This window comes from Equus asinus, chromosome X, assembly GCF_041296235.1.
Source record: "Equus asinus isolate D_3611 breed Donkey chromosome X, EquAss-T2T_v2, whole genome shotgun sequence".
NCBI classification, from domain to species: domain Eukaryota; kingdom Metazoa; phylum Chordata; class Mammalia; order Perissodactyla; family Equidae; genus Equus; species Equus asinus.
This window is the reverse complement of record NC_091820.1, coordinates 36,720,063-36,746,563: the sequence shown is the minus strand read 5'-3', so window position 1 is coordinate 36,746,563 and position 26,501 is coordinate 36,720,063. Positions and strand designations below refer to the sequence as shown.

Here is a 26,501-nt window from a genome sequence, read left to right as displayed (position 1 = left end):
AGTGTTCTGGTGGTTTTATTCCTTTTCCTGTTTATACTTCAGTTTGGGCAGTATCTTTCGACCTGTCTTCAAGCTCACAGATTCTTTCTTCTGCCATGTCCAGTCTACTAATGAGTCCATCAAAGGCCTTCTGTATTTCTGTTATGACTTGTTTTTATTTCTAGCATTTTCTTTTGATTCTTTCTTAGAATTCCCATCTCTCTGCTTACATTACCCATCTGCTCTTGCATGTTTGCTTTTTTAATGAGAGCCTTTAACATATTAATTATAGTATGTTAAGTTCCCTGTCTGATAATTTCAACAGCTCTGTCATATGTGAGTCTGATGCTTACTTTGTCTCTTCAGACTTTTTCTGCTTACCTTTTGATGTGCCTCGTAATTTTTTGTTGAAAGCTGGACGCGTTGTATTGGGTAATAGGAACTGAGATAGATAGGTCTCTAGTATGAAAACTTATGTTAATCTTGCTAGGAGTTGGGCTTTGTTTAAAGTTTCCTTCGGCAATAGGTGCCAGAGGCTTTATATTCCTCTAATGTCCTTGATTTTGTTTCCTCTCTTGACTTTGAACTTCTTTAAGCACTCTTCCTTAGAGAGTCTTTGTCTTGCAGTTCATTCAGTTATAAACCACTGTTACTATCCTCGAGCCTCCTGTTGATGTAGTGGTGTGATATGGGGGAAAGGGAGTGTTTTGTAATACTTCAGTTAAATCTCAGTGTTTTAGTGAGCCTGTGACTCTGGCCTGTGACTTTTACAGGTATTTCTTCTCGCATAGTCACCCTCTACCTGCCCCCACCTTAGATGAAAAAAGAATGCTGGAAGGAGCTGGAGTGACAATGTCCTTCCTCCGTGGTTCTGGTCCAAGGCTCTGGTAGTCTTTCCTCCTGGAAAGTGAGTCTTTCTTATGGAGAATGCTCTGGGTATATTTCACGAGGATGTTCACAAGGACGCTTCCCTTCCTGCGAGGGCCACAAGGATGTCTTTCTTGGATCTTCACTGTGAGAACCTGGTGAGATTCCTGGAAGTAAAGCCCACAAAAGTGTGCCTCCCCACAAGACTACCATTCCTGGGAGTTTCTCACTCTCACTCTAGTCCACACTCAGCCTCCAGCAATTTGTCAAAATTATTTTTTAGGTGTTTCTACAAGTTTATGGCTCTAGTGGCTTGTGATTCAGGAAAGCAGATCTCATCTGTGACTCTGGATTTGCCTGTCCCTCAAGATTTCAGGATGATAATTTGCTCTGAAATCTCATTTCTCTGTTGGGTCCAAGAAAAGTCATTCATTTTTAGTTTGTCCAGCTTTTTGTTGTTGTTAGTGCTTCTTTTTGAAGGCTTTGCCTCCAGCCACACATTGATTCTGTTGAGAAGAAAAGCAGAAGGGAAGCAAGGAGTCAGTAGATATTGTGGGTTCCTAACAAAAAGAGAAACCTAAGCCCTATATTCCAAGGATGGGAAGAAACCCCAGATAGGTTTATAAGATCCTCTAGCAATGTGGCATGTACCTCACTTCCTGGGTAAGGCCAGGAGCAGACAAGACAACAAAATAGAAATGGCTATGTGGTGTCTGCAGGCATTCTGAGTCTTACGCCTCTTCACATAGTTTCCCTCAGCTCGGGGTATCATGGGAGGATAAGAAAAATATGATCGGCAAAGACAGCCTCACAGAGATGACCAGGCCCCAGCGTATGATAGGAGCAGCAGAATATTTCCCATGTATGTGAATGATGTATGACACCCTCAGAGAGAGTCAGACCCCAACGGGGCTTTGGGATAGAATGAGGCTCAGCTCAACAGCTACCTGCTTGGAGAGACATTAGTGAACCAGATATGACATGAATGTCAGCATGGATATATGATACTCAACAGACATTACCCATCCTGATGTTTTGATACAAAGTTATGTGTCTCATAACTTAGACACAATTCTAAACAAAAGGATGAGGGGAACTCCATACTGCTAGAGACTGAGTTTCAACCACTCAATAGATTGGGAACTCGACCTAGAATGTAAGTTGAATTGCAGAAAAAAGAAAACTTACATTTCCTGCATACCTAAATTTGTCAGATAATATCCATACCTAAGGAACAACTAGCAGCAAAAAGTATGTGATAAGTGCTGAGTATCCCCCCAAAGTTTATCTGTGCAAAACGTGGGGCATACGACTCTTACTAGTTGAAAACCAAAGGGGCAAGAGCAACATCATGTGAGAAATGACCTCTGGCATTTTGATGGATACCAAATGTAAAGGGAGCTGGATATTTGAGGAGAAAAAAGCAGGAACTTCTAACATTCAACATTCTCCTCTCTGCAGAATGAAATCTCCTATTAGTAAGGTGTGAGTCCACATCATTCCTTCCTGTTCCTGTCCTTCTTACTTCAAGCACTTCTCTTTTCTCCCTGTTATTTCCACTCTTCCCTCCTTCCTCTTTTTCTTCATCACTCCTTAAACTCTCTCTCTCTTTCCACTTCTCTCTCACACTCTTCTATCCTACATCTCTTCTCCCTTCTGCATTCTTCTTCCTTATTCACTTTTCTCTGGCTTTTTCTGTATCAACTTAGTATCTATTCTTTCTCCACTCTCTTATTTCTCCTTATCGTAATAATTCCCTTTACTTGCAACTGCTATTTTCTTCATCCTTTCTCTTATCCCTATTTTCTTCTTTCTTCTTTACTTCCTCCTTCTCTTCTACTTCAACCCTTCTCTTGTTGATTTTTCTCTCCCCATTTCTCCCTCTTTTCATGCTCCCTTCTAACAAGGTGTTGAAAAGTGAGAGAATAGAATGAAATCAAGTGTACTTAAAATGGTAGAATCAACAGGAATATGTGATGAATTAGATTTGAGAATAAGGGAGAGAGAGAGACATTATGAATAACTCTAGGTAAAATAGAAAGAGAAATAAACTAAATATGATTTTCAAAACCTACTTATAAAATAGCAGCATTCTAAATGGTAAAATGGTAAGGTCATTTCAGGAAAATGAAAGAGATGTTACTTATTGAGATTATTACCCAATATTGTTCTTGATGTTTCAGGAAATCATATAAGACAACATAAGTGCTATATGTCTTATAAAACAAGTGATTAAATTATTTCTTTTTCTTATAGTCTGATTGTACATTAGAAATCCAAATAGTTGTAATTTTTACTTCTGCTTCCAGCAGGAAGGGTAAATGGTATAGATGTACTTTTCCATATTCATCCTGGGCATTATATATAAACTAGACATGAGAAGACCCTGAAAGTTGGAGATAAGATGACATATTCTATAGGGAACTTGGAGCCCAAGCAACAACATGGTGGTGAGTTCTCTAGGTTTTGTTTTTGCCACGGATATCCCAGACCATATGCTAGAGGAGCTGGCAAACTGAAAACGCCAAAAGGCACAGACCAAAATAAAATCCCCAACATAAGTCTGCTCTATGTCCAAAAACCAAAGACAGCATAGCAATACAAAAAAAATTATTAGACAATAACTTCTCTATTCTAGCTAAATCCCAGAGGACAGACTGTGGCCCCACCCATACCGGGAAAAATCAGCTAGAGACCCTGCAGTTCCAGCCTTTCCAGGCTGTAATGAGGTTTCCAGTCTCCTGACAGAGTGTCAGAGAAGGGTGAATGGAATGTGGCAACAACCCAATCCCCACAATGTCAGAGACCATATGGGGAGCCTGGATCTCCATCCCTAATGTATGATAATGAGATGCTCCTCCTCCTAACCATTGGGGTCCTGTCAAAAGAAGGCTTAGTGGAGAGTCAAGATTTTTATCACCACTCAGCACTAACGTGATACACATTCCTCATATAATTAAGCACCCAGGTCACTCCCAGTTAGGGTGGTATCAGTAAAAGCTTAATACGGAGCTGGAACTCTCACTTAGCCCTCCGTAACAAGGAGCTCCTCTCTCCCAGTTGTCAATGGAGACTGAGTGGGAATGCGGACTTCTACCCACATGTGATAAAATAGAAAATTTAAGTAAGCTTCAGATCCTCATAACATAATATTCAAAATATCCAGGATTCAATTGAAAGTCACTTGTCATATCAAGAACTATGATAATCACCACTTGAATGAGAAAAGACAGTTAGCGCACACCAACACCAAGATGACACAGATATTAGAATCATCTAACAAGGATTTTTTAAACAGCCATCATAAAAATGTTTCGGTGAGCAGTTGTGAGCATTCTTAGAACAAATGGAAAAATAGAAAGTCTCAACAAAGAAATAGAAAATCTCTAAAGAAATATAAGATATAAAGAAAAATCAAAAAGAAATTTAAGAACTGAAAAATCTAATAACTGAACTTAAAAAAAACCTTCAATGGATGAGTTCAACAGCAGAATAAGATGACAGAAAAATGAAGCAGTAAACTTGAAGATGGAACAATAGAAATGATCCAATCTGACCAACATAGAAAACATAGACTGGAGAAGACAAAAAATAAGAGAGCCTCAGGCACTTGTTGGACCAGTACAAAAGATTTAACATAGGTGTCATCATAGTCACAGAAGAAAAGAGAAAGAAGAAAGGCTAAAAAAGTGGCTGAAAATTTACCAAATTTGGAGAAAAGCATAATCCCATAGACTTCAAGAAGCTGAGCAAACTCCGAACAGAATACTGTCAAATTCACACCAAGACACTTCATTTTCAAAATTTTGAAAGCTAAAGACAGAATTAAAAACCTTGAAAGCCACCAGAGAGAGAAATGACACTTTACCTATAGGAGAACACCAAATTGGTGACAGCAGATTTGTCATTAGAAACCATGAAGCCATGACATTTTTCACATGCTGCAAGAAAAGAACAGCCAACTTGGAATTATATAACCAATGAAAACATTCTTCAGTAATGGAGAGGAAATCAAGACATTTTCCGAAGAAGGAAAACTAGGAGAACTTGTCACCAGCCTACCTATCCTAAAAGTATAGCTAAAGAAAGTTCTCGAGAAAGAAAGGAAGTGAGAAATCAAAGAATCTTAGACTATCAGTAAGAACAACAAAAAGAGTAAAATATGGGTAAATGTAACAGACTTTCCTTTTCCTTTTGAGTTCTCTAAATTATGTTTGATGATTGAAGCAAGAATTATAACACTGTCTGTAGTTCTCAATGTATGTAGAGGAAATATTTAAGACAATTATATATGTAAATTTAATATATAAATTATAAGTGATGGTAAAAGCATGTAAACAGAGGTAAGGTTTCTATGCTTCACTAAACTGGTAAAATGTTAACTGTGATACATTACATATATATAATGTGATACCTATAGCACCCACTACAAAAGGCTATTCAAAGGTCTACACTCAAAAACATTATAGATAAATCAAAATAGAATTTGTCTTAGTCGATTTGGGCTGCTATAACAAAATACCACAGACTGGGTAGCTTATAAACAACAGAAATTTATTTCTCATGGTTCTGGAGTCTGAGAAGTCCAAGATCAAGGCACCAACATGGTTGCATTTGGTAAGAGGCTTCTTCCTGATTCAGAGAGCTCTCTTCCTGATTCACTGTGTCTTCATGTGGTAGAAGGGGCTAGAGATCTCTCTAGAGCTTTTAAGGCACTAATCCCATTCATAAGGGCTCTACCCTCATAACCTAAGCACCTCTCAAAGGCCTGCCTCCTAAATACTGTTGTCTTTGTGGGTTAGGATTTCAACATATACATTTTGGAGGGACACAAACATTCAGATCATAGCAGAATTCTATAAACAGGTTTAACTCACAGGAAAGCAAGAAAAAGAAGACAGAGAAATGAAAAAGAAAGAAAAACATAAAACAAAAAATAAAAAGGCAGGCCCAAGCCCTAATATATCAACAATTAAATTCTATGTAAATGGTCTAAATACATCAATTAAAAGGCAGAGATTGACAGAGTGAATAAACAAACCTTGCCCAATTATATACTGTGTACAAGAAACTCAGTTCATATATAATAATAAAAGTAGGTTGAAAGTAAAAGAATGTTAAAATATATACCATGCAAATAGTAATCAAAAGAAAGCAAGAGTGGGTGTTATTAACAACAATATAGACTTCAGAGCAAAGACATTTACCATGGACAGAGGGAGACAAAGGATTGATTTACCAAGAAGACACAGCAATCCTAAATGTGTATACAGCAAACAGCAGAGAATGCAAAATATCTGAAAGAAAAACTGATAGAAATGACAGTACATATAGACAAATTTACATTTATAGTTGGAGACTTCAACACCCATTCCTCAACAATGGATAGAACAACTAGAGAGAAAACCAGCAAGGATATAGAAGAACTCGACATCATCAACTGACAGCATCTAATTGATATTTATAGAACACTCTACCCAACAACAGCAGAATACACAAATCTCTGATGAAGAAATCAAAGATGATCAAAATAAAAAGAGAGACATATTATATTCATGGATTAGAAGAATCAACATAAAAAAGATATTAATTCTCCCCAAATTGATGTACAGGTTGAATGCATTTGCTGTCAAAATCACAGCAAGGGGCCATCCCGGTGGCCTAGTGGTTAAGTTTGTGTACTCCGCTTCGGTGGCCTAGGGTTCACTGATTCAGAACCTGGGCGTGGACCTACATACTGCTCATCAAGCCATGCTGTGGTGGCATCCCACATAGTAGAACTAGAATGACCTACAACTAGGATATACAACTATGTACTGGGGCTTTGGGGAGGGAAAAAAAAAAGAGGAAGATTAGCAACAGATGTTAGCTCAGGGCCAATCTTCCTCACACACACACACACAAATCAGAGCAAGATGTTTTCTAGATATAGATTATTCCAAAATATATGGAAAAACAAAAGAACTAGAATAGTAGTTAAAATAATTGTGAAAAAGAATAAAATTCTACCCAGTTTGAAGACTATTGTATAGCTACAGTAATCAAGACTGTGGTATTGGTGGATGAACAGACACATAGATCAATGTAATAGAATAGAGAACTTAGAAATAGCCTCACACAGGTACGACCAACTGATTTTTGATAAAGGTGCAAAAATAATTAAATAGAAGGATTGTCTTTTAAACAATTTGTGCTGGAATGATCTGATGGATATCCATAGCTCTGCCTCTCGTCCTCCCAAATGAACCTCGACCTAAACCTCACATCTCATTCAAAATTTAAATTGAAATAGATGATAGACTTCCATATAAAAGTTAAAACTTTAAAACTTTTAGAATATAACATAGAATAAAATCCTCAGGTCCTAGGGCTTGTTGAAGAGTTCTTAGAAATGGCACAAAAAACACAATCTGTAAAAGGAAACAAGTCAATAAATTGGACTTCCTCAAAATTTTGCATTGTGACTCTGTTAAGATGAAAAAAAAAAGCTTCAAAGTGGGAGAAACGATACAGCCACTCTGGGAAAATTTGGCAGTTTTTTATAAAACTAGCATGCTCTTATACAACCCAGCAATTGCACTCTTGTGCATTTATCCCAGAGAAATGAGAACTTAGGTTCACAGGCAGAAATTTACACAAATGTTTATAGTTGCTTTATTCCTAATAACCCCAAACTGGAAACCATCCAGATGTCCTTCAGTGGGTGAATGGTTAAACCAACTGTGGCACATCTATACCACAGAATAATACTTAGCAATAAAAAAGGAACAAACCATTGCTACACACAATGACTTGGGTGTATCTCACAAGCATTATGCTGAGTTAAAAAAAAAAAAGTCATTCAAAATGTTACATATTGTATGGTTCCAATTTTATAACCTTCTTGAAATGTTGAAATTATAGAGATGGAGAACACATTAATGGCTGCCAAGGGTTAGGGACAGTGGAGGGAAAGGAGATGAGTGTGACTATAAAAGGGTAGTACAGGGAAATCTTTGTGATGGTGGAGTAGTTCTGTATTTTGGTTGCTCTGGTGATTACTATAGAAACTTCCACATGTGATAAAGTGCCATAGAACTATACACCTTTGTCATCCCAATGTCAATTTCTTGGTTTTTATATTACATTATAGTTATATAGATGTACTTATTGAGGGAAGCAGCTAAAGGGGTAACATAGGACTTCTCTGTACTATCTTTGTAATTTCCTGTGTATCTATAATTATTTCAAAATAAAAAGGTTTCAAATTTTTTTAAGTAGTAGAATTTATAAAATAATTTGCTAAGAGGAGCAGGCCCAGCTGTATTTCAAGAATTATGCCATTATTAGCTGGTTAGATACCATTACTGCCACCACTGAACACTGGATACTGGCTGCTGCCCTTGGCCCTGCTACCAATAATGCTGGTCCTAGAAACTGGATTTTCTTGTGGCTGCTCCTCTCACTACCACAGATATGGCATTGAGTTCCATTATTGCATATTTGAATCACTCCTTTCAGACCAAGTGTTAAGTTGGAGTTGTGACTGTTTGTGCAGTAAAAGAGTTGACTTGGCAGGTCTGGGATGTTCAACCCTGTGCGTTCCAAAAACCTATGCATCCCAAAGAAAGGTCCAGTTCTTGACAAGCTCTTGGGAGATAACCTCCCAGACCTTAGAATATTCTGTCTTTGTTCACCTGGGGCTTTGTGTTACACCACTTTATGTTAATAGTGTGATATCTAGTGGGGGCCTAGGGTCTTGTAGTATTAGTTTGACCTCTGCACAGGCTGGAGACCGAGTAACTAAGGTCAGCCATGCAGATGTTCCATGTCTACCTGACCTGACCCCCAGTAAAATCCTGGGGAACCAAGGCTCGGGCAAGCTTCCCTGGTTGTCACACATCTTGCTGGGAAAATTAAGCACTGGCTGTACAGCTCCACTGAGAGAGGACAACTGAAAGCTCAGGCCTGGTCTCTCCTGGACTCCGTCCTGTGCGCCTTTTAGCTTTGCTGATTTAAGTCAGTGTCCTTTCACTGTAATAAACCATAGCCATGAGCATAACACCTTTTCTGAGTTCTGTGAATCCTGCTAGCGAATCATTGAACTGAAGGGTAGTCTTCAGGACCCTGCCACACGGGTAAATCTTCTCCTAATTGCTAAAGGAATGTGAAAAAGTGAAAATCTGGCCTTTGGGGCTTTTGCAGTTGGAACTATTGCGTAATATAGAATATACACACTGTATTACCTTACTAAAACTTGAAAAAAAATTGAAATACATCTATCCCTAAGAATTTTCAAGAAGCATCTGTAGGACTGTATAAAGAAGTCCTAAAATTCAATAAGACAGACAGACAACACAAGAAAAATACGTAAAAGACTTGCACAAGTACTTTACAAAAGAGATCTAATAGATCCATTAACATATAAATATGTATTCCATGGATATGCAAAAAACCCAAAAGTGAATGACCATCAGTGGGGAAGTGGTTGAATACATTATGATACATCTCTACCATGGAATACTATACAGTAGTGTAAAAGAATGAATCAGAGATAGATAGCATTAGCTAAGAAATCAGACGCATTCAAGTGTGTATAATATGATGTTAATGTTGTAATACAATAGAAAACACATGACTTTTTGAACATGGAAGGGTATAAAAATGGTTGTTAAAAATGCATGTCGGGAAGATGGTTCAAGTGAAAGAAAGGAGTGGGAGGCAGTAAGCAAAAGAATGCAATTTAAAATATTTATGGCATATATAATATCCCATTTATATAAGAATATATATGTACAAAATGTGATATGAAAAGGTAGTATCAAAATCTTAATAGCAGTTATCTCAAGGTGGTAAGATTTAGAATGATGTTTATTTAATTTCTAAAATATTTAGGTAATGCGGCAGGCCCAGTGGCATAGTGGTTAAGTTTGCATGCTCTGTTTTGGTGGCTTGGGGTTCGCAGGTTCGGATCCCAGGCGCAGACCTAGCACCGCTTGCCAGGCTGTGCTGTGGCAGCATTCCACATAAAATGGAGGAAGATTGGCACAGATGTTAGCTCAGCAACAGTCTTCCTCAAGCAAAAAGAGGAAGAGATGTTAGCTCAGGGTGAATCTTACACACACACACACACATTAAAATATGTAGGTAATGTTTGAATTTTTAATGATGAATATGCATTATTTGTATAATGAGGAAAAGTAAGTGAATTCATCACAGGAAAGAAAAAAGAATACCTTTCAGGTTTCTTGCTTGAGCAACAGGGTGGGATGATGGGATTCATTAATTCATTAAACAAATATTTTTTGAGCATATAAAATATGCCAGGCATCATTCTAGGTGCTGGGGTTGTAGCAATGAATAAAACAAACAAAAATCCATTTTTATTCTAATGGAAAGAGAAGGGCATGACTAAAAGAGAAACACAGTGTTGGTGAGCAAGGGGATATACACAAAAGAATCAGTTTGGGACCTGTTAATTTTGAAAATACCGAGACATATCGAGTTGCCAAAGTGAGGTATGCAGTTGGATTATGGTTCTAGAATTCATAGGCCAAGTCAAGACTGGAGGTACAGATATGGAAGCAGATAGCATATAAAATGGTGTTTCAGACCTCCTTTTCTGAGTCTGATCACGTACCACTGCAGACACTTTACAGAGGAAGTGCTGAGGAAAAACAGGCAGCTGACAGGGGAGGTTGCTATGCAACAGATGAGGAAAGTCATCCAGCCAGGCAGAATTGATGTTGGCCTTTGGGGACCAAATGCTGCGGTCTGTCCTAGCATTAGCTTCCTTTCATACGCAGACTCCTGGCAGGAGCTGATGCCAGAGCAAATGTGAAATGCACGAAGATCTGCCTTGGGTTTTTGGAAAGTATCAGTTCAGTTTGAGTCATTTCACATCTGTATTTCGTTTCGTACCCTTTTGAGTCTCTGGAATTACAGCAGCATGTGTGTCCTTGGGTAGGACCCCAGTAAGTGCTACTTGTGCTTCCCATGTTGCATATTGAGAAGCTGGGCTCAGAGAAGTGGTGTGACTTGAGGGGGTTCACACAGCTAGTGACAGACTGGCCCGGCACTCCCTCCCAGGAATTGAGGCCCAGCCCTGGAAGGAAACCCGGGCAAACATTTACTCTGAATCAGGGCTTGCCATGGTTCAGACACACAAGTGCCTGATTGTCATGGCTGCTCCAGCGGCCACCAGGAAGGCCTCATGGTCAGCGTATTTGTGCCACTCATGGCAAAGAGATCTGACAGCTGGAGCAGGGAGTGGACCTCAAGGAGCAATTCCCACATGTGGATGGACCGGTGTAGAGTAGGCAGGGAGTGGGGCCAGGGGCCCTCTACCTGTGTCCTCCCTGATGCAGAGCATGAGCTTAGGTCTCAGAGAACACAAACCTTGCTCATTTGGGACAGATATTGACAGGGCAGGAGAGGTGGGGTGGAACTGTTGTTCAAACTGAAGGGGGTGGAGGACCACCAGTCCCTAGGCCAGCACTAATGCAACATGGGTTTTGGAGTCAGGAATACCCAGGCTCACATTTTGCATTTTCTGTTTACTGGCTCTTTGGCTGTGTCTAGTTCACGCAGTGTGCCTTTGCCTCGGCGTCTTGATCTGTAAAATGGAGATGCTGACATCCACCGCCCGGGGCTGCTGTGAGAGGAACAGATCCTGCTGTGATGTACAAGCTGTACCGTACCCTTCCCTCCCCTCCCCTCCCCTCCCCTCCCCCTCACCTCCACATACAAAATAGTCCATGGCTGCAGCTGCACAAAGGGCAGGAAAAAAGCTAATGTTGATGAGTGGGAGCTGTGGAGGGGGATCGTGTATTCACGTGGCAGGCACGGACTCTTTCTACCTTCAATAGTATATCCTCTCTGGCCATACCTTTTCCTTGGTCCAAAAGTAGATGAGCTTAGGAGGAGCCTAACACTTGTTGCAATTAGAGACCCCACACAGAGACCTCCTTAATAGCGACCTAAGTGCTGCTAGGCAAGGGGGCGGAGATGCATGCCGACCTGAGAGGAGGGGCCGCGAGAGGGGAGGGATTGAACAGAGACGCACTGCGCAAAAGGTACGGGGCCGGTGTGTGGGGCAAGGGGTGGGATTTAGAGGTACAGCGCATCTGTTGGGGGAGGGGATACAGAACAAGGGGAGGGACCATTGTATACTGTCGACTTGGTTGGTGGTCGGGTGGTGTGTTGGCAAAGGGGCGGGACTGCCTCCCACTGCACATGCGCGCCGCAGTCTACAGGACGAAGCTTTTGTTGGGGACGCGGACGGGACTCTTATTTGGTCGGCCAGTTCTTGCGCATGCGCAAAACCATCTGAAGCGGTGGGTGGTATATTAGGTGAAGAGGCGGGGTCGTCCTAGCTGCCGCGCTGGCATTTTCTCCTGGACAAGGAGAGGGTGCGGCTGCTGAGAGCCGAGCACTGCAATCCTGATCTTCTGAGTCGTGAAGAAGGGAGGCAACGAGGGGGTTGGGGTTGGGGCCTGAGGCAAGGTGAGAATTAGCCCCCAGACAGGGCATTTGCCCCCTGGTGCGGGCCCCCCATTTTTCATCCCGATCCCTTTGCCCTGGATTCTGATCCCCCTTCCACTCCCCAAACCTCGATTCACACCCCTCACCCGATCCTCCCTTATTCAGAACCCCTGTTCTCTCTCTGAACCCCTCCCATCGTTCAAAATCTCCACAGATTTCTCGACCTCGATCTGTACTGTTATACGATTCCTCTTGATTCGAAACCTCCATTCAATTTCCCAAATGCGAATCCCAACCCAGTCCCCCTGGATTCAGAACTCTTATCGGCTTTCGGAACCACGATTTGAAGGTTCTCCCTGTCAGCAGCTTCTCGGGATTCAGAACCGCCATCCGGACACTCATTCACTTTTCCCACTCCGATCCGGCCCATTCCCTTCACATTCAGCACCTCATCTGCCCCCACAATCAAACCCTAAACACCACCATCCCCCATTCGGTCCTTCATATTTGCCCTCTGAAGTATAACGCTCAGCTCCTCCCCCACACCCCCCAGGCTCTGCTCTTGCCAGAGGGACAGGAGCCATGGCTCAGAAAATGGACTGTGGTGCGGGCCTCCTCGGCTTTCAGGTGAGATCTCCACTCCCCACCCCAGCATTTCCCTAGCCGACAGGTCCCCCCCGGACCCCTTTGCCCGCCATACGCCTGGACCTGATTTTGCCCTCTTCATGCCTAGACTCCGTCGTCTTTCAGATTCCCATGGTTTATTGAAGGGGGGGAGGGGCGTCCCTTTTCAGCCATCAGTCCCTGCTCAGAGAAAGGGGAGACCCTGTTAGTAGTTAGGGCAGTCTGCCCAGAGAATGCGGGTTGGGTAAGGAACCGTTTTTTTCCATAGTCCTGATGCTTGTAGAGCATTCTGCCGCCCCCTCCCCCACCCTCCCGCCTCCACTCACACTCTCCTGTATTCCCCACCCCCTGCGGAGCCCACCCCCCCCCCCCCCGCCCACTTATTCTCTTCAACTCCTGGAGGCGGCACCCTCGCTGCGTCTCGCGTGCTGAGTTCCTACCGCGCGCCGCACCGCTCTACTCTAACGTCACCCCTGGGTCAGCACCCCCACCTCTTCATTCCACTTTACCCCCACTCTTCATTCCGCCCCACCCCTCGTTTAGCCCCTGCCCCACTCCACCACTACCACACATTTTGTTACCACTCCACCTCCCTCCCTTCGCCCGTCTAGATCTCTGCTTCAGCCCTTCTCATTTTGCAACAATTGCCCGCCTGTGCCTCCCCTGTGTTGCTCCCCCTACTCTCCCGCTCCCGCTTCAGAGGAGCAGAGATTTAATTTTTCCTCCTGTATTTGCAGGCTGAAGCCTCCGTAGAAGACAGCACCTTGCTTATGCAGACCCTGATGGAAGCCATCCAGATCTCGGAGGCTCCCCCTACCAGCCAGGCCACAGCAGCCGCCAGTGGGCAGAATTCTAGTCCTCAGAGTTCACAGCCCCCAACCGCTAGTGAGATGGTTGATATTCAGGTTTTAGCAGCTGCCACTAGGCCTAACACAGCTTTTAAGGCCCAGAATGCCACCACAAAAGGCTCAAATGGTGCCTATGATTTCTCTCAGTCTCTTCATGCCAAGGAGATGCCCAACACGCCACCTAAGGCAGCCTTTAAGTCCCAGAATACCACCCTTAAGGGCCCAAATGCTGCCTATGATTTTTCCCAGGCAGCAACCACCAGTGAGTTAACTGCCAACAAGTCCGAGATGGCCTTTAAGGCCCGGAATGCCACTATTAAGGGGGGAGCAAATGCCACCTACAATTTCTCTCAGTCTCTCAATGCTAGTGAGATGGCCAACACTCAGCCTAAGACAGCTTTCAAGGCTTGGAATGACACCATTAAGGCCCCAACAGCTGATACCCAGACCCAGAATGTTAACCAGGCCAAGGTGGCCATTTTGCAGGCTGACATAGAGGCCAACCCAGGTATCTCTGAATCTGATGGTGCAGCTGCACAGACATCAGCAGATGGTTCCCAGGCTCAGAATCTGGAGTCAAGGACTATAATTCGGGGCAAGAGGACCCGCAAGGTGAGATCCCTGCTAGCTCCACTTTGCTTTGGGCTCTCTCTTCTCTGAGGTTGTTCATTTGTTCTAAACAAAACAAAACAAATTATATATGTAAAACCGCCTGTATTCAGCTAGGTTGTGGGGGATAATAAGGTGAATATGATCATTCCTGCCCTCTGAGTATCCACAGACCAATGGGGAGATGAGACATGGACACATAATGTATACAATCTGTATGTGATTCACTTTACATTTTGATAGTAGCCACCATACGTTAGGTCTTAGGCTAGGCACATTCACAGAGGTTATCTCATTAAATCCTGAAAGTAATCCAGTTTATAGAGAAGGAAGCTGAGTCCCAGAGAAGTGAAGTGACTTGAGTGATTTGTCCAGGGTGGTACAAGCAGAGCCAGTGGTGGACATAGGAAGAGGAGAAGCTTCAGGCCCCACCCTTGGGTTGCTCCTGGCCTGATTCAGAGATGAAACTCCTGCCTGGAAGACAGTGAAAGACAAGCCCAGGACTCAGGGTGACCATTGGCTAGTGGGTCAGGCTGTCACTACAGGTGAGGGTTTTAGGGGGCCTTCCTGGAGTAGATAGGGTGAGGACACAGAAACAACTGGTGACCCTGGAACTTCCTTCTCTCTGATGATGCAGATTAATAACTTGAATGTGGACGACAACAGCAGTGGGGATCAGAGGCGGGCCTCACTGGCTGCGGGGACCTGGAGGTCTGCACCGGTTCCAGTTACCACTCAGAACCCACCTGGCGCACCCCCCAATGTGCTCTGGCAGACCCCATTGGCCTGGCAGAACCCATCAGGCTGGCAAAACCAGCCAACCAGGCAGACCCCACCAGCACATCAAAGCCCCCCAGCTAGGCAGACCCCACCAGCCTGGCAAAACCCAGTTGCTTGGCAGAACCCAGTCATCTGGCCAAACCCAGTGATCTGGCAGAACCCAGTGATCTGGCCGAACCCCATTGTCTGGCCTGGTCCAGTTGTCTGGCCGAACCCACTGGCCTGGCAGAATCCACCTGGATGGCAGACCCCACCTGGATGGCAGACCTCACCTGGATGGCAGGGTCCTCCAGATTGGCAAGGCCCTCCTGAGTGGCCGCTACCACCTGACTGGCCGCTGCCACCCGATTGGCCACTTCCCACTGACTGGCCGCTCCCACCTGACTGGATCCCCACTGATTGGCCCGTTCCACCTGACTGGCAGAACCTGCGACCCTCACCAAACCTGCGCCCCTCTCCCAACTCGCGTGCCTCACATAACCTGGGTGCCACACAGACCCGGGATGTGGCCCTTCTTCAGGAAAGAGTAAGAACTGTAACTCTCCAGTCACTTGTCCTCTTGCTCTTTTTGTCATCCTTCCAACTGTAATTGAACCAAGTTTTCTGTAAATAACTTGCAACTTTAATAATTTTATTTTCCCCTCCCAGGCGAATAAGTTGGTCAAGTACCTGATGCTTAAAGATTACACAAAGGTGCCCATCAAGCGCTCAGGTAGGCGTCTAGTGCCCTCTCCCGGTTTTCTGCCCTTCCCCTCACCCCATGCTCTGTGGACATCCCTCTGCTTATATGTCCCCTCCCCTTCAATCCCCTCCTTCTGTGACTGATTCTTCCTTTTCCACCCTTGAGGACCCTGACTGTGCACCCCTCAGCAGGGCTGGCAAAGGAGTTGGGGCTCTGTGGCCCCTGCTCAGCTCAGGTGCTCCCTTTCTCCTACAGAAATGTTGAGGGATATCATACGTGAATACACTGATGTTTATCCAGAAATCATTGAACGTGCATGCTTTGTCCTGGAGAAGGTGAGAAGGCATGCCTGAGGGACAGGAATGATGGGGAAAGTCTTGATTTCAAAGTTTCATGGCATTCCTACTGGGCGTTTAGGGGCAACTCTCACAGGGAGGTGAGCAACTGAGTATGGGTAGGTCGTGTGAGATTTTGTAATTTCATAGTCTGTATTCTTTTTCCTGTAGAAATTTGGGATTCAACTGAAGGAAATTGACAAGGAAGAACACCTGTACATTCTCATCAGTACCCCCGAGTCCCTGGCTGGCATACTGGGAACGTAAGATGGGAAAAGGAGGTGGAACATGCTTTTCTGAGTGGTGCTTTTTTTCTGGGAGTTTCAAGTAGGTCAGAGTCCAAGATTCAGGGTCACATAGCAGGTCATATGCAGAGCTGGGTTAGAATTATCCCATAGCTGAGGAATACTGAGAAAGCTAGATAGGTAAGCTGCCTGGGGTGTCTCATGCAAATGGCTGCTGAAAATATATTCTTTTTGTGCTCCTTTAGGACCAAAGACACACCCAAGCTGGGTCTCCTCTTAGTGATTTTGGGCGTCATCTTCATGAATGGCAACCGTGCTAGTGAAGGTGAGTGGCCGGACCTACAGCTAGGGGACCTACAGCCGGACCTACAGGCTGATTTCCATGCTCATTTTCCGTCCCTTGTCTCCCCTTGCCTCCCCTCGCAGCTGTCCTCTGGGAGGCACTACGCAAGATGGGACTGCGTCCTGGGTATGATTGGGCTCTCTCATCTCTTGACTGTTTATATCATCTTTTGGCAACAGAAGATGGTCCCAGGACTGCATCAACCTGGTGGTCTAGGGGGATTAGTTTGGGGAGGTACAGAGCCCAAGGATATGACCTGGGTTGATGGGGAAATAGTCCTGAACTCTGCCTGTTCTCTTGTCTCTGACCTCTGTCCTGGAAAGCTCTTTTCTTTGGGGAATGTCATAGCCTCTGATTATGGGTTCCTTTCTTTACTTTCAGGGTGAGACACCCCCTCCTTGGAGATCTGAGGAAACTTCTCACTTATGAGTTTGTAAAGCAAAAGTAAGTGATGTCTAGGGGCTTTGTGTGGTCCTCATGAGTTCTGTGTGCTGGTTAGCCTCAGAAAGCCCTTCCCATGCTCATTTCTTACACTGACTATATCTATGCATATATATTCAGAAATACATATGTACTCAGGAGTATTAATTGAGCATACTCCTTGTGGTTGGATTTTTCTGCAGTCTAGTTATCTTGCAGGTGAAGCCTGTCTGCTATCCCAACAGTAGACATTTCCAGGGTTGGACCTGGCTGAGACTTTGGCACTGCAGTGTAATCATTGCAGTGGGCCTATCTGTGGCTCAGTGACAAGGTTACAAGAACCTGGAGCTAGAGCTATGACGGGGGGGTGAGATTAAGCGTTGTCCTTTCTATAACCCTACACAAGCCACCCTGCAGCTGTAGGTGACTGCTTAGTCTAGAAGCACTCACATAGGAATTTGAAGACCTGATTATTAGAGAGTAAATAATCTATGTTTAGGAATCAGTCTGGGAGGAGTTGCTACCTGAAATCTGGGGTGTAAAAATCTAGAATTATTCTGCATTCTGGGTAGAAATAAAGACGTTTTTGTTCTTTCTGAGATACCTGGACTACAGACGAGTGCCCAACAGCAACCCTCCTGAGTATGAGTTCCTCTGGGGCCTCCGTTCCTACCATGAGACTAGCAAGATGAAAGTGCTGAGATTCATTGCAGAGGTAATAAAAGAACTGCTCTAGACTTGGCGGGTCAAGGGATGAGGTATGACTGGCTGGGAAAAGTCCAGAGCAGGAATGAGATCTTAGGTATCGCACATGATAGGTGCCACCGTACTGTTGGTATTTGTTGTTGTTATTATGTAAACAATAGGACAAAGTGGGGCATTAAATATACAGCAGGTGCTTCATAAATATTAACCAATACTATTATGAGGTTTCTTTTATTTTCTATTCCTTATCTCAGGTTCAGAAGAGAGACCCTCGCGACTGGACTGCACAGTTCATGGAAGCTGCAGATGAGGCCTTGGATGCTCTGGATGCTGCTGCAGCTGAGGCCGAGGCCCGGGCTGAGGCGAGGACCCGCATGGGGATTGGAGATGAGGCCGTATCTGGGCCCTGGAGCTGGGATGACATTGAGTTTGAGCTGCTGACCTGGGATGAGGAAGGAGATTTTGGAGATCCCTGGTCCAGAATCCCATTTACCTTCTGGGCCAGATACCACCAGAATGCCCGCTCCAGATTTCCTCAGACCTTCACTGGCCCCATTATTGGACCTGGTGGCACAGCCAGTGCCAACTTTGCTGCCAACTTTGGTGCCATTGGTTTCTTCTGGGTTGAGTGAGATGTTGGGTAGGTATGTCACTTTGGATTTGGCAGTTAGGGTCACTGGGAGGTATAGAGCCCATGGGAATGTAATTATGTGCACGAGTTGGGAGTTCTAGGAAACCCACGGTGGGGAGATGAGGGAAGAATAGAGAAGCGCTATTTGGTATTGTTGTTCCTTACTATTTGATATATATCATTGATGTTTACATTTTTTTCTTTCTTATGTTCACAGATATTGCTAATCAGTTGCAATAGTCTTTCCCCTGAGTGAGGCTGAAGTCTCAGATTCCTTCTAAACACAGTTATCTAGAGAGCCACATCCTGTTGACTGAAAGTGGCATGCAAGATAAATTTATTTGCTGTTCCTTGTCTGTTGCTTTTTTTCCCCCTTGTGTGCTGTCGAGTTTTGGTATCAGAAATAAACGTTGAAACTGCAAAGTGAATTCGATGTGCTCCCAGTTTTTTCTAGATTTAGGGAGAGATCAACATGTTTTATATGGGAGAGACAGGGTCTCGATTTTAGCCTGAGGGGCAGATCAGCTTTCAACAGGTGGAAATGTGGGTAGATCCAGCTAAGGAATTGGGAAACAAAGGAGGGACTGATTAGCACGAGTGTTAATGAGGTCCAAAACTTGTATGGTTTATTTAATAAATATCACTTAAGTGACTCATGTGATAGATATGCTGCTAGGTGTCCTGAAGTGACATTGAAAGAGAAGAAGTAATGACAGAGGCTGTAGGTGGTCAGACAGTTGCATTTAGGAGACAGAAAGTAGAACTCCAGGTAATGATGAGGTCCAGAGAGCGGGTGGTTGAAGGGGAGAGAAGATAACTGCTCTTGGAGATGATGTCCCTGGGACTCCAGGGTGTCAGTTGTATTACCCTTGTGGAAAGTGAAATAACTCCAGGATGGGAGCAGGAGTAGGAGCACAGCGCACTATGAACCAGGTGCCAAAGTCTCCTGTATGAGAAGGAAGATCTCATGCCCCTAGCTACGTTGCCCATAAAGGGACAGGCCCATGGACCCCCCTCATCTCTGGCTGCCCAGGAACCTTTCCCTCTAGAAAACCCTCACCATCTACCACCCCCACAGGACCAGGGCCTCAACACGGAGACAAGGTCTTATGATCAGTGAAGGAGGCCTCACCATGGCCTCTTCTCCCCTCCTGCAGGGAGAAACAGGAAACTTTGTTGCTTAGAGAACAAGAATTGAGAAAGGAAAACAGCTCCATGCAGAGAGAGCCTTTTGGCTGTGACTGTGAACAGGGACCTCGCTTGAACTGCTGAGGTGTTTGCTAGAAGCAGAGCTCTCTCACTGAGGATGAAATTAGTCCTAGGCCATAACTTCCTCAGATACTTGGTGGTACCTAAGCACGTGGGCAAGGGCAGAAGCAGGAGCTCCTGGGGTAGAAGAAAGCAAGAGCAAAGGCAATTTAACCTCCTGGGAAGACCTCAGTAGTGAGCAGGGACAGTGTCCAGAGCTTCCTCAGGTTCTCGGGTGATGTCCACATTCTGAGAGGAGAAAGCCCAGGATTAATAGGAAGAAGGCAGTAATGTGGATCCCCAGCCCTTCCACTGCCTCTTGCCCTCTCGGCTTCTCAGACAAGTCTGGGGTGAATCAGTCTGAGGCCTTTTCAGCAGGGGTTACTCTAGCCCTGCACCTCTATGGTGCCTCACTTGGGTCTGGGCTCCAGTTCCACATTTCTGGGTGCTGGTTATTCTACCTATTGGTGCAAAACACACAAGCTCTGGGACTGGAGCGGCCTTTCTGTGGGGAAGGGTGCTTTCACCATGTGCCAGCTTAGGTCACGGAGTCCCTCACCTACCTCAGGCTTCTCCCGGTGTGTGTTTACAGCCTCCACGTTCAGGTAAATGGACTCCACTTTGCAGCCGTCGAAATGAACAACACATCCATCCGTAAGCCCCCAAGGTAAGTCCAGGTCTTCCCTGAGGTATCATTTCCTCCCTCACCCATCACCACCCACACCCCCCTCCACACTGTGTGCAGATTGTGACTTCCCTGTAGGGAGGGGAATTTAGACCAGCCGTGTGATGTGTGGGGAAGACACCCAGTCTCAGGGGAGCCAAGGGGGTGTTCTGCTAGCTCTGCCCCTAATAGTCTGAGTTCTCTGAGCCTCAGTTGCTCAGTCGGGAATGGGAAGGAGATGAGAGGAGATGATCTCTGGGGCCTCCCCCAACTCTTGTGGTCTGTGAGATAGCAATCTAATCTATATAATAATGATGGAGCCCTGTGGATCCTCTGGGCTATGTTAGGTGCTGAAGTGGTGGAAGAGTCCTGCGGCCACTGCCTTAGGGTGATCAGTTCCAGGAAGAGTTCATTTAGACAGTGTGGCTATGGCAACACCAGCAGTATGAAAGGTCATGAGGGAGTTCTGAGGAGCCTGAAGAAAGAGGAGGGTGGGATCATTGGAGCCTGGGCTGGCAGAAGAGTCCCAATGCCTGTGGAAGCCCCCTTAGCTCCATCCCTGTGGATTGCACCCTAATCTGGGCTTCAGTACGTTATCTGCCCTGTCCACACCCGAGAGGAGATTTGAGTCTGTCTTCTCCCTACTCACGAAATTCTAGTGCAATTTGGACAGTTGGCAAAAACTGAATAAGGTCTATAAATTAGATAATAGTATTATATCAATGTTAGCAGTCTGATTTTGTTTTCTGTAAGAGAATGTCTTTGTAACTTACTCTCAAAATATTTTAAAAATGGTATACGTGTGTATGTAGAAAGAGACAGACAGACAGAAGGAGGATAAAACAAATACAGTAAAATGTTAACATTGGAGAATCTAGGTTAAGTCTATACGGGAATTCTTTTTACTATTGCAACTTTTTTGTAAGTCTTAAATTATATCAGAATAAGAAGTAAAAAATAAAAACTATTTTTATTTTAACAAATATTCACTAAAGTTTACTTATCCAACATCTACACACTTCTTGCCACTGCACCCTGCAGAGTAAGGACACTGTGTAACATGGTTGAATTATTCTTCAAACAAACAAAAGTGCATTCACTCCTCTCCAAAGAGAAAAAACCTAAAGCCTCATAAGTTGTTGCATCCAGATCCAAGTCCAGGGATACCGGTTCAGCCTAATCAGCAGACATTTTGAATGAAGACATTTGGGAAAATGGACACAAAACAGATTTAGGGAAGTGGTATATATACTTTTGGGGACTATTCAGGAGTATGAGACTGTTAGTGCTAGATGTGAATGTTCACTAATAGGCTCTCAGTAATCAGGTGGGCAATATGACCCACTCAGTGGAAGTCAGCAAGCCTCTTTTTCAGCCACTCCTGTGCTCACTCAGTGGGCACCTGTACAAAGTATTCATAGTTGCATGAACAGAGGCTACATATGGCCTCAGCAACATGGCTTCTCTTTATAAAGGCTGATGTGAGCAGCCCCACTGCTGAATGCTCAACTTGCCAACACTATATGAGTTGCTGATATGTGCCAGTCTCAAGGGGACCAGCCAGGTCCCTGGGGGTAAGTTAATTAATTTGGACGCATCATATCATGGAGGAGTTAGCTGGCTTTATGATTTCTCTGGAAAAAATGAGTATTCTGGGTATGGATTTGCCTTCCCTGCCTGCAGTACTCCTGTCAGCACCACCATCTGTGATCTTATAGAATGCCTCGTCCACAGTTGTGAAGTTTCGTGCAGCATTGCTTCTGATCAAAGGACTCATTTTAAAAGCAAAAAAGTGTGGTGATTGGCTTATACCCATGAAATTCAGTGGTTTTATCACACATCTCATGACTCAGAAAAAAAATTATTCTTATACAATGGAATGATAACTGTACTGAGGACAGTTATGCCACCACTTGAGAGACAGCACTTTGTGTTTTAGATGTGTCATTCTACAATATATGGTATATGTTCTGAACCAGCCACAAATATAGCTGATGCTATCTAGTTAACCAGAATTCCTAGGTCTAAGAACTGAATGATGGAAGATAGAATTGTTCCTAAAGACCTTTTCACAAAATGTTTGTTTCTGGTCCCTGAAACTTTGGACTCTATTGGTTTGGAATTTTTAGTACTCAAGGAAGGCGTGTTTCTATAAGGTTACTCAACAATGATTCCATTGATTTGGAAGTTGAGATAGCCACCTGGTGATTTTGGAATCCTCACGCCCCTGGACAAATAGGAAAAAAATGGGGGCTTTTGTACTGGCTAAGATGATTGATTTCAATTTTCAAGGGGAAGTAGTGTTGCTGCTACATAATTGGGGGCAGAAAGGAGTGTGTCTGGAGAACAGGAGATCTTCTAGGGTGCCTTATCATGTCTCAAAGTGGTTAAAATTATTAAACAACTACAGCAACCCCATAAAGGCAAAGCTACCAATTTCTCAGACTCCACGTAGATAAATGTTTCAATCTTTCCTCTAGGTAAAGAACCCATTCAGCTGAGATGCTGACGTGACCTGATGAGTGAAGAAAATAAGTTTGTATTAACTTTGACCATGTGACAAATTTTAGAGATGAAGACTGCGGTCATTACCCAAATTTTATTCTTTGCCACAATATATATATATTTACATATTTTAATGTACTCCTTTTTATTTCTCTCTTTTACCTACTGTTTTATATGTGGTAAATTGGTGGCAGTTGAATTTTTATTTATCCACCTTATTACAGAATATTGAGACAGCATTTGTATTGAACTAGAGAAAAAATGGATGCTATCTGAAGTCCCTGAACTTGGACCTGGATGCTACGGTTGATAAAACTTTAGGTTTGTCTCTCTTTGGGGATGAGTGAATGCATTTTTGCTTATGCGAACAATAGTTGCATGTTGTCATTTTTCCAAAGCATGGGATGGCAAGAAGTGTGTGTAGATGTTGAACAAATGGACTGTAGTGAATATCTGTCTTGACAGTATCCATTCATCTTTCCTTATGGCACTCAATTTCCTTTTAAGATAATACAGTTCCCCCATTTTTGTAGTAGACAAAACTGTGGTAGATGGAATTCTATAGGATGGTCCACAAGATCCCAACCTCCTGATATATATGTATACCTTCTCACAGTTATTCAATCAAACACTAATCTAGATACTGCTGTGAAGGGATTTGCCACATGTAAGTAAGGTCTCAAATCAGTTTGCCTGAAAATAGGGAGATCATCTTGGGTGGGCCTGACCTAATTGGGTGAGACTTTTGGGGGAACTGCACTCTTCCTGGCAAGAGATATTTGAAAAGTTAGAGGGATTTGATGCATGGGAATTCTCCATTCCTGGACTTGAAGACGGAGGGAGCTATATGGCAAAGAATGTGGGTGGCATCTACGAACTAAGTGAGGCCTTCAGCTGATGGCCTGCAAAGAAATGAGGACCTCAGACCTATAGCTGCAAAGACAGAAGTTCTGCCAACAATCTGAGTGAACTTGAAAGTAGATTCTTCCACAGAGGCTCCAGAAAGGAATGTAGCCCTGCTGACACCTTGATTTCAGGCTTACCTGAACAGGGAAATCAGTCAAGCCGTGCCCAGACTTCTGACCTAAAATTACTATGAGATAATAAATGGATATTGTTTTAGCCACTCAAGTGTGGTCATTTGTTGTACATTAACAGAAAACTAGTACATAGCCTTTGTGGAATGGCATGTCCCCCTATTGAAATGGAGAAAACCAGATTTTTCCTCTCCCTCTCCTTGTATTGCCAAGGGGCAGGCATGCAACCTACTCTTACTCAATCACGTGCCCTTTGATTGAACTTTGAAACTTAAGTGATTGATGCAAGAGTGGAAAAAAGTGGTTTATGTGATTTTATCCCCAGGGCAGCATCCTGATCAGACTATTCTTGTCTTTGTGCTTTGTGCTTCCTATCCAGTTCTCAAGTTACTTTCTCCAGTCTCTATCCAGTTGTGTAAGTCTCTGACATCTTTCTAATAAAATCCATTTGTTCACATTGGCAAGAAAAACTTCCTATTGCTTATGATCAATGATGTGCTGGGGCCAGCTTAGCTTGCACCTGTGTGCACTTGTCCCACCTTTAACTTCAGTAAAATTGGTAACTTGAGATTGGCCATGGTGGGATAATTTACCACATGAAAAGTGTTAAGCACTACCAATCAGGGATTTTTTTGTTTTGTTTTGAGAACCAGTTGTCAACAATTTACCGGCACACTATTGCTTACAATCAAAATCTTAAGTGACAGAACTTGTGAATGCATGGAAAAGAGGTGGGATACCGTGAGCTCTAGGAGGGCAGAGGCATCAGGGTGTTGTAGAAAGAACTTGGATTTTGTCAACAGAGAGCCCTGGCTTCTAATTCTGCCTTTCCCTGTGGTCTGATTTGGGGCAAGTGTTTTCTCCTCTCTGTGTCTTAGTTTACTCATCTATGAAAGTGCAGTATTTGAGAAAAATACAGTGTTTGACCAAAACCAGTGCTTACTGAATTTCTATGCGTTCCTCTATATTTCCCAGCCACCTCTGTAGTTTCATTGGGGTCATATGACTATTTCCTGCCAATGAATAGAAGTGATATGTGTACTTCTAGGACAACACCTAAGAGCCCATGTATCTTTGAGATAATGTGTTCCCAGCAGAGTCCTGGGGGAGGTTCTGTGGGTGGGTAATTAGATGTCCCGGTGGAGGTGGAACTAGTGGTAGTAGGATGAGAATGGGGAAGGACTGGGATGGCCTCTAAGACCAGGGCCTGGCCCCAACTTTCTCTGTCTCTGCCAGAGCACCAAGCTATAAAAGGACTCACATGCAGAAGGAGTGGAGTTTGATAATTTGGTTTGGTGTATAAAGGGGCAAGTGAAAGACACAGATGACTGGGTTGGGGGCCCAGCCCAAAGGTGATAAGAGGAACAAGTGTAGATTGGGGCCAGATTGAAGAAAAGTCTCAAAGACCAGCCTGAGCAGCTTAGACTTTCTTCTGGGGTGTTAGTCAACCATGCACATGACGTCAATATTTTCACCCACTAGTTTTAGTACCCGTTGATGATTCTTGCCCCATTCGGTTATTACCATGCTTATTGTCCAGAGATGACTTTGTGTTTCCATCACTCTCTGCTTTTTTTTTTTTCTTTAAAGATTTTATTTTTTCCTTTTTCTCCCCAAAGCCCCCCAGTACATAGTTGTATATTCTTCGTTGTGGGTCCTTCTAGTTGTAGCATGTGGGACACTGCCTCAGCGTGGTTTGATGAGCAGCGCCATGTCCGCGCCCAGGATTCGAACTAACGAAACACTGGGCCGCCTGCAGCGGAGCGCGCGAACTTAACCACACAGCCACGGAGCCAGCCCCCATCACTCTCTGCTTTTTAAAAGTTGGATTTCTACTGTTGATTTTTTCTACTGTAAGGAGATTTCTTTCCCTTCTCATGCAAGAATGTATATAAGTAGCTATGTGTGTATGTATGTATGTATATCAGTGTTGACTCATCGATTTTTATTCATTTAGTGCATTATAATTTTTCACTAAGATTATTTATTTAGATATGCAAATAGTTACAGATTTGGTCAGTGGGAGCTCCTTCAAGTTGACTCCTGAGTCCATTTGACACATCCCCATCAGTTTTTGAGCATTTCTTACGTTTTGGCACAGCAAGATATTACAGACTCATGTGTTTCCTGCCGCAGCCATTGTACATTTCACCATGGAACCCTGGCTTTTTTCCATGGGTAATGGTGTTTATAAACCAAGATCTGGTGCGAAGTGTGCTCACTGCTGTTGAGGTATCGTTGCTCCCAGGCCCTCTCAGAGGACAGATTTGGGAGATGAATATGTGTGTATGTTTGTGTGAGTCTACATTTTGGTCTATTGTAAATCCATATTAAAAACCATGAGTTCGTACTGTTACTTTAGTTCCATTCCAACACAGGATTCATTTCCATTTTCTCCTTTTCAATAATTGTAACTCCCTTCTCTGACAGTGAGCACCTGCCTCCCAGTATCCACTATATATATAATTTATTTTTTGCTCAATACTGGTCTACACAGAATTAGTTTCAGAATTTTT

The 26,501-nt window shown here is 43.8% G+C and overlaps 1 protein-coding gene across 8 annotated transcripts in view; it reads left to right on the top strand.

The window, feature by feature from the left end:
* Window positions 1–18,959, top strand: part of MAGED1 (MAGE family member D1) — a 58,698-nt gene extending 39,739 nt beyond the window's left edge. For 3 of the 8 annotated variants that reach the window (XM_044763472.2, XM_044763473.2, XM_070501938.1), the window contains 12 exons: window positions 12,863–12,936; window positions 13,671–14,393; window positions 15,028–15,696; window positions 15,819–15,882; window positions 16,108–16,187; window positions 16,359–16,450; window positions 16,678–16,757; window positions 16,859–16,901; window positions 17,157–17,219; window positions 17,796–17,910; window positions 18,155–18,540; window positions 18,749–18,959. In XM_044763472.2, the coding sequence (XP_044619407.2) occupies window positions 12,892–12,936; window positions 13,671–14,393; window positions 15,028–15,696; window positions 15,819–15,882; window positions 16,108–16,187; window positions 16,359–16,450; window positions 16,678–16,757; window positions 16,859–16,901; window positions 17,157–17,219; window positions 17,796–17,910; window positions 18,155–18,532 (2,352 nt within the window). In that variant the 5' untranslated portion in view covers window positions 12,863–12,891 and the 3' untranslated portion in view covers window positions 18,533–18,540; window positions 18,749–18,959. Of the gene's footprint in view, window positions 1–12,056; window positions 12,331–12,862; window positions 12,937–13,670; window positions 14,394–15,027; window positions 15,697–15,818; window positions 15,883–16,107; window positions 16,188–16,358; window positions 16,451–16,677; window positions 16,758–16,858; window positions 16,902–17,156; window positions 17,220–17,795; window positions 17,911–18,154; window positions 18,545–18,748 lie in introns of those variants that run through there. The other 5 variants (XM_070501941.1, XM_070501939.1, XM_070501940.1 and 2 more) reach the window with 3 other exon arrangements.
* The last annotated feature ends 7,542 nt before the right edge of the window (window positions 18,960–26,501 follow it).